Genomic DNA, 8,720 nt, shown 5'->3' with positions numbered 1-8,720 from the left:
TTTTTTACATGTAGAAATTCCTGGATTTCAGCTCTTTGGCCATGGATGTGCGGTGACATTGTAAGTATAAACATGAATTTTGTGAGTCAAGTAAAGAAAATACACTTTCCTTTCCTGATGCAAGCTACTGAAAAGGTTTCTGCTAACAGCGCTGCTAAGTATTTAATATTTTGTAGCACTTACAGAGTCTCTATGGCAGAAATACGAACTTTATTGTCATCCTGAGTGTGTTGCTGAACTTTAGAAATTTCAGTATAACAAACACTTGCTAGAAAGAAACAGCTCTGTGAAGATTTGTGGAAACTAATTCCACAAGGTCTGCATATCACCTAAATAACATTTCACAGCAGGACTAGCTCTTTTTACACACATTTTTTCCTTAAAAATATAATTAATGTTGATTAGTTTGTACAGCAATATTCAGTTTGGGTCCATACATGAAATAACTGCTAAAATATAAATTTTAATAAAACATCTCTGTGCTTGCTAGAAATTAATTTATTTGGTAAAGTAATGTAATGCTTTTTTTTTCACCAGAGAAAAAATAATATAATAGTTTATTTAAAATTAAAATCTATACAGGAACAGAGCCTGGTGCTCCTTTGTCATAATCCCAACACCTCCGGTACCTGATTTCACAGATGTCACTAAATGCACAGTATGTATTGCTCCTGGACCAAATAATTTTGTTCCAAAGCTGTGGACCTAAAATTATCTTTAATTCTGCATATAATTCAACAGCAAGGAGCCCCTTGCAATTACAGAACATAAAACTCTAACTAAAGCTGTGGAAGTTATCTGTATATTTTCACTGGCACAGCCTGAAAAATGGGAATTCTCTTTTCTACACAAAACAAGTAAAGGTTACAGTCACCCTGCTGACTGCATCTTTCCAGATCTCAGTGTTGCAACAAATAATTTTGCTCTTTGGTAATGCAGAACAAAGTCTCAAAAGTCTTATGTTGTAAATCAGGCTGTGTTATAGTTGAGTAAGATTTTTAACTAATGTGCTAGTAAAGAATTTGCATTTTATTCACAAAAAGCTCCATCCTGAGAAATGGTGACTGCCACCTACAAGGTTCCTTTTGACGTCTGTATCAAGGTGGGATCAGAACCTGTAGAAATCCATTCAAAATGCTAGATTTAACATTGTCTTTCTCATTCTGGTAACTTTATTGTTTGTTTTTTGGTGATGGGTAATTAAGGACAGATTTAGGACCATGGAAGAAAACACAATTTTCTCCCACTTTATGAACATAACACAAACACCGAATTAAACCTAAATGCTGATGGCATCCCACTGATAGCTTTAAGAAATCAATAATGATCTTTGGTTTATTAGCTCTTAAGTCACTTCCATTTCTTTAAGAATACACATTGTACAGCCATTCTGGGACTCTATATAGGCATTATTTGTTTTAACCCTGATACAGCTGTCAGTAGATACTGAACTTGAGAAAAATAACAACATTGCTGCATTATTTATTGTTTTCTTTAAATCCTAAATGATAACCATGCTATTTACATACATATTAATAGGAGTAACAGTTTAGTTCAAACAAACCTTGACTTAAACCATCCAGACAGGACACCTGCTTAGTGTCCAGATTCTCCACTGGATCTCCTCTAGAAACTTCTCCAAAAGATGTCTGCCTTTCAAAAATATTGTTGTTATTGTTAACCTGACTCCCATTTTGCTTCATTAGTCTGAAAACTTCAGCTTCCAAGTCTCGTATCTGAAAGAAATACAACACACTGTTACCCATAACATATACACAAATCTATAAGATATAGATTTTTTTCAGAATATCAGACAGAATTGTCTCATTCTTCAAATGTGAGAGTAAATACTACTCACACGAGCTTGTAAGCCTTGAACCTCTGCAAGATGTGCTTTCTCCAATTCTTCTATTTTCTTTCGTTCAGCTTCCTGGCGTTTGATGAAGTCAAGTTCTCTTGGAGAAAAAAAAAAGATGTATTTGCTGTCACCAAAGAAATCAAAATTCAAACTGACAAGAAAATGTTCTGATGTATCTTAAGTGAGGCATCAGAAAATTTTGTCCTTATCAAATACTTTATTACTAACCCACTAAGAAGTACGAAACTGCAATTAGGGAAAAACCCTGGACAATTACACAGCCTAAGTGAATATGCTACATGAAGATATAAAAATGGTAAGAGGAATTTATCTGAAAAAAAAAAGTAAAAATCTCAGTCGTTCAATTGATAATCAAAATAGTTAAATCAAACTGATTTTTTCATAATCTGTATTGACAATGAAAACAAGGTTAGCTTTGTTTATGTTGTGTTCTATTGTAGGAAATTAAGCAAATTCTCTCTTTTATGAGAGTATGACTGTACTACTTCACAGAAAGGACATTTGTCAGTTTCCAGGTACAAATCTTATTTCCTAGTAAGTTATAAGGAAACCTGATAGGTGATCTTAGGAGTCTCAGATAGGTAAAAAACAACTGACTAGATTTTTTACTAATATAAAGCAGAATAACAACAGAAAGGCTATCCAAGCTCATTCTAGCTATTTTCTCTATTTCTTTTTATTTTGAAAATCTAAGATGCCTGTGACAAAAAGCACACAAGATGCCAGCTAGTTCTGGAAGAGTAATGAAATTTCAAGATGGGTAATGGCATTTTGACTATCTAAACCCCTTTTTATATGGGACAGGATATTCACTTCTGCATTCCCTGTTGTCACTTGACATTGCTGTATTGTTTCTGAGTTTTCTTCTTGAAATGAGTGTATTTCATCAGTAAATGAAAAAGTTGCAGCAAAAAAAAAAAAAAAAAAAGAAATTTGGGGGAATGGAAGCTGTTATAGAAATGTAAAATGTTATTATTCTTGATAGTCAACAGGGAGAGGGGACCACATGAAACAGAGGGTGCCAGGTAATCATCAGTTAGCTCAACTCAGCTCAAACATTCTTGGCATCTACGAGAAGAAGAAAATGTAACAAAACAATTGTCTTTTTGATGTTACATTAGTGCACAGCGGGAATGAATTCAGCTGATACACTGCCACCATAAATTGTTGCAAACATTATTAATCAAATGCTTCACTATGATTACTCTTGGTTTTCTACAACCACATTTAGTTATCTAGTAATTCTGAAACATTTCAACCCAGAGTACTACAGACAGTGTCTTTATTTAGTTAAAGTATTATTTTTCAACAATACTGAACCAATACTTGAATACTACTAACACTTTTCCATTAAAAAAAGTGAAAAATAGTGTTTACCTTACAGGTGTTTAATAGTGGGTTTCATATTTTCATATTTCAAAATATATCACACATAAGTTTCCTATCTGGCCACTAAGTCATTTGTTGAGCCTGGCATAGCTGCTTACTTTTGCTGAAAATCCTTGATTAATTTCTTTGCCTTGTTGTATTTCTTCTCCAGAGCCTGATACTGGCTTTGCGTCTCCTTAAGGTGCTCATTCACCGTGTGACACAGGGTTTGTGCCTCAATCCAATAACTCTCTAATTTCATCATCCTTTCCTTATTCTCCTCAATGTTCTGCTGGAGTTGGGTCTTCTCCAATTCCCACTTCACCTTCTCATTCTCAGCAGCCTGCAGCTGAACAAAAGAGTGAAGACACAGTCAGTAAAAAGCTGCACAGGGCAGCCTAATAGTTTAGGACTAGTTCAAACAATATGAGTAGTGAAAATAGTGAATTAATAACTATAATAGAAATAAGCTAGCAGTGAAAAGAGCATTCCAGGAAAAAGAAAACAGCCTCATACTATTCTTCCTCATAAAGCAAAAAGTAGAACCTTTGCTCTGTGTTCCAGTGCAGCCTCTATGCTTCTCTGGGTTATACTAAACACCATTCAAAAATGTCAATAGTGGAGTATTCAGGCAAACTGCAGGTCAGCGCTGGGGATGCATTTTGCTCTATGCATGTTGTTCAGGTGTTATAAAGCATTCACATACTTTCCTAAAATTATTACATTTCTTATTTGGGGGTGGGGAGGATCTGATTTCCAAGTTCTATATTTGATTTAAGAACAATTTAGAAAACAATAGTGAAAAAGTTAATTGCATCTAACCTATCTGCTTTTTTACCCGAATTAGAAATTCTATTGAATTCTTATAATGCCTGTTTTCATGTCATAATCTTGCTTAATCTACAAAGCCAAACAAAAGAGGCTGGGAGCATAATTCAAAATTTAACATCGGGTTGTAACCTAGAGTCTTTTTTCATTGAAGCAGGCACAGAGTTTTGCATCCAATACTGAAACTATGCCAGAACTATTACGAGGACAAAAAGAACCTGTTACAAATATATTACTCTTGTTTACTGAGTTGTAAGGAGCTAATATGAGAAGGAAAATATCCCCTTGCTGTTTGAAGAGTTCAGGTGCTAATTCTGCCAAACATCAGCACTGCTTAACTCTGACCAGTGCAGTTCTACTGCAAGTTCTGCTATTTTGCATCAATGAAGCCCAATTACTTTGCCAAAGCAACCTGAAAGAAGCCTGAGTTTTACTGCTGAGTTTATAATAAATGTTACCTCCTTTGCTAGTTCTTTTTTTTAGATTTTTTTTGTGTTAGGCTTCTTACTTCCCAACTGAAGCTAGCTGCAGGTGCTGGGTAGGGGTAGGGTTGTTCAGCAGCTTGTATATTTTACCTCCCAGAATTTACAGAAAAGAAGAAATGCCTTAATATCCCTGTTTACTTATCAAGACTGTTTAATTTGCCCTAGGCAGTTCTGCTAGTTTCACGGATGTTACACACACAAAGAAGATAGCTTGTCTGCAGTTTCATTAGTAACATACCTAAACTACCCACATTTTCCTTGGCTCTATTCAAAACACTAGCTAAAAAAGTCCGACAAAAAAAGGAACATTAAACCTAATTTTACAAATGGATTTGCACAGATGAGTGTTTACACCCAAACACCATTGCCATGAAGTCAGTGGGGCTCGGACACAATCCCAAGGGATTGACCGTGCAGCTCTGATTGCTACACTGGAACCAGAAAGCAGAGTGAGAAAAGATTTCTGACTTTCTAAACTGAAATGGTACAGCATAAATTGTCATTATAGAAAAGAGTGGCACTCTGAATTTGTTTCTAATAATAATAGTATAGGCAGATTTGATAAACACTATGCAAAATACATGGTGAGTGCAAATGCCTGCTAGAAAGAAATAACCTGAAATCTTTTCTAAAGTATAATTTTTTTCTTTGTCTTCTTTTTATTTCCCTTATAATGTACTCAAAGAGAAGGATGCCATTATAAAACCTGATATTACTCAACAAATGAATTATCAGTTGACTTTCCATAAAGGTTATCCTAGTACAAAAAATACAATTCCTTTTTATTGCTATAGCAAATTCAATCTAATAACTACCAAACGATTGTGAAAGAATATTTTCTGTTAAACTGGTAAGCTTTTTCCTTTCTAGAGCGTCTTTTAAAGAGAACTGCAACACTATGAAACAGCTCTTTTTCTTCTGTATATAAAAAGTAATTTCTATTAAATGCCTTTAAATAAGTTAGGGTTGTTTTTTTTTTTTAATGTCAAAAAAAGGAAACTAGTATAAACAGGATACTTCAACATCGCTGGTAAATAAGAAACCTACCAATATAGACTTGAATATTCAATCCAAATATAATTTTAAAACTGAGAAAATGCATTGGAATTGTAAAACTAGAAATCTGCCATTTAGTCATTATGATACCCCTTAAAATGTATGTTCAATTGAAGCCACACAAGTTGTCAGTTTCTCTTAATAGCAGGACTCAAGATTTTACTTGAAACTTTGAATAGAGAATACACACCAAGAGAAGATTTAGCTGAGCCACTGTGCTGCTTAATCAGCCTTTAATACGAACATTGACTTCTCCACCCACATAAAGATATATGTCTTTAGATCTGATTTTGCATGAGAACAAAACAGCATGTACTAACCATACATTGATTCTTACCTTCGTCTTCAGCTTCTGAATTTCAGCTTCTGTAACTGCATGTTTGATTTGCAACTAAAATTGAAAACATAAAATAAACATGTGAAGTCACAGAGAGTACTCCAGTATTTTTAAAGCCTGTGCTGCAAGTTGAATACCTTATTACATAGCAGAAGGCCTTGAAGAGTGCTGCAGTGCAGTAGATTGTAAATTAAAATGTCTAGCTTGCAAAATGACTCAGTCTGTGTAACCTAATTAAAGATAGGATGCTTTCTAACCACTCATAATTTCAAATCAGAACATCCAATCTGTTTAGCAAAACCAAATGTCTTATGCTTACAGAAAAAAAAAAAAAAAAAAGATTATATCCTGCTGGGCTTTGCTCTCCTCTGACGTGAACGTGAAACACCTCCCAGTGCTGTCAGAAAGTCCCACTGCATTGATTAAAGCAGGCAAGTTACAAATATGGAAATAAGTGATTTAGCAACTCAAGAAGTCAGGAAAACCTTGAGGGAAGATTCCACACATTTATTTCATGCAAGAAAAAAGGTAAACGGATGCTATCTTTCTCCACTATTACCTGGAGTTATTCTGCTCAAGCTAGCTCATCTCAAGTGAGAGCAGTTACACAGGGAAACTGCAAAAAACAGGAAACAGCACTTGAGCACACAAAATGACTGCAAGTAGACTGCAGTGTGCTGAAGGTTGTAGTTACATTACCAAAGCAGCATGCCACAATAACAGTGGATCTGTACAGTGACGGGGTTGGTGCTGAGGACACAGCATCCACCTGCATGCTTTCCAGGGGGAGTTCTTTTGAACTAACATACATTAGTCTAATCCTGTGGAGCACCTACTCATTAGCTCTCTGAGTATATTAGGCAGTGTCTTGAAACATCTTTACTTTCACCCCAAAGATCGTACTCTGAAGTACAAATGGAACCACAGCATCAACAGCATAACCTTAATCCAAATTGAAATGATCACGTACATGCACCCTGTACTGGTCTGCACCTGAATCCCTGTTGCTTTATTATTTAAAGCAGGCAGCACAGACAAACTTCTGATAGGTCTCAAAACCTTAAATCTAAAGCACTGTTTAATCTGGACCAGTGACTCCTCTGTGTTGGGTAAGGAGTTGAGGGCAAGGGCAAAAGCTGAATTACAGCCTTTAGCTGGCACTACAGTGGAGACAAAGCCTTCATCCATTATTTATGAATACCAGGAATAGTTACAGAAAAGTGTGTTTTACATGGGGGTTAATTCACTTACAAGACTAAAAGAAGCCTTTGGGAATAGTTTATGTTGAGCTAATGGAGTATGTGCTGGAGTTGTACTGAACCAGAAATTATAATCTCTGGTGAGGCAATGGCTACATTCTTAAAGACGAGGCTGTTAGCAAAAAAAATGTACAAATAATTCAAAAGAGAAGTTCTTCTGGAGGAGAGGAGTAATTTTCAAAATAACAGGAGCCATCATGGAGCTGATCGGTACAAGTATCTTTGAGAAAGGCCAAGCTACTTCTGAAATTCCCTCTTGATGGAGCCTCTTGAGTGCACTTCTTGTGGCATAGGATATGCTCGTTCTCAGATGCAGTTTGGTTTGCAAATCAGCCTTAACTGATCTACTGAATAATCCTAGTCCTTTCTGGTGGAGAAATATTCTTTTATGCTGTAAGGAATAAAGGAGACAGTGATGCAACCAGTTCCACCTGAGGAAGAGTTCAGAAATCTTCCTTCCACCACTTATTTCTTGGTCACTGTCTCCAGAGGAGACTGTAAGCACTTCTAGTTTCCAGGGTCATGTTACTTACACTCACTTTTTGACTTTGCACTGAAAAGTGTAACAAATCTTCAAGTGCTCAGTGAAAGCAGATATAAGATCTCATTTACAGTCACTGACCCTAACAGCTTGTAGAAACATGTAAAATGTGGAGGCACACCAGGCGCACTACTGGGTGGAACATGCACGGGGCCAGACTGAAGCTGCCCCGAGCACCTAGCTCACCCGCGGATCACACAGGTCTCCCGAGGAAGTGCCTCATGAGAGCAGGGCTACTGGTCCAAGACAGAGAGATGCCAGTGCAGCTGGCAACAGGGCACCCGGCAGCCCTGGAGCTGGTGTTAACAGCAAGACGTGGCTAGTGGTGCTACTGCACCCAGTAGACCAGGAAGCTGAGAAGGATATCTACCTTTTTGCAATTATACATAGTAGGGGAAACTAAGGAGATATTTCAATTAGCATTTGCAAGAGGTTACTTGCAATTTTTGAGCTCACTCACTCCAACCTCTGATCTGCAATCTTCAGAGACTGAGAACTGTTTTTTCTCATCGTCTGTTTCTGTTAGTAGTGAAAAATTACAAAAGAACCATCTCAAAATATTATGGTGTTTGTAAAGTGGCCAGGCCTTTCTTTAGTTCTGCTACCTCATTGTTTTGCGGTGAGATAAAACCAGGGGAAGGATGGATGAGCTGGACTTTACCCTTTGCAGAGTTAATAATGAAATCAAAAAGCCAAGACTCAAAGCCTTAGGCTACCTGCTTACAGTCCATTCCCATCTCTTCTAAAAGCCCACAAACCCATAAGCAGCACTTAAACAGCTTATTATTACATACAAATAAACCCAAATTGTTGCATAAATGACAATCTGCTCAGGTACAGATGGTTTTAACAGTTATTTTTATACTCTCTCTTATTAAGTTAAAAAAATGAATACTGAGCACCCAGTCAGATCATTGAATCAGTACATGGTACAGCACATCCCACTGAGGCAGAAGAAAAAAGACAC

General features: G+C 36.5%; 1 protein-coding gene across 1 annotated transcript in view; it reads right to left on the bottom strand.

Moving 5' to 3' along the window:
- Positions 1-1,564: 1,564 nt before the first annotated feature.
- LOC104467814 (neurabin-1-like) overlaps positions 1,565-8,720 on the bottom strand; it is a gene marked incomplete at both ends in the record, with an annotated part of 18,621 nt that continues 11,465 nt past the window's right edge. Inside the window, 5 exons of the mRNA XM_010081733.1 lie at positions 1,565-1,736; positions 1,859-1,955; positions 3,367-3,596; positions 5,954-6,007; positions 6,091-6,183. Of these exons, the coding sequence (XP_010080035.1) occupies positions 1,565-1,736; positions 1,859-1,955; positions 3,367-3,596; positions 5,954-6,007; positions 6,091-6,183 (646 nt within the window). The remainder of the gene's footprint in view (positions 1,737-1,858; positions 1,956-3,366; positions 3,597-5,953; positions 6,008-6,090; positions 6,184-8,720) is intronic.

This window comes from Pterocles gutturalis, unplaced genomic scaffold (assembly GCF_000699245.1).
Source record: "Pterocles gutturalis isolate BGI_N339 unplaced genomic scaffold, ASM69924v1 scaffold47279, whole genome shotgun sequence".
In the NCBI taxonomy this organism is placed as follows: Eukaryota; Metazoa; Chordata; class Aves; order Pterocliformes; family Pteroclidae; genus Pterocles; species Pterocles gutturalis.
Note: the sequence above shows the minus strand (reverse complement) of the source record. Positions and strands in the feature narration are given on the sequence as shown.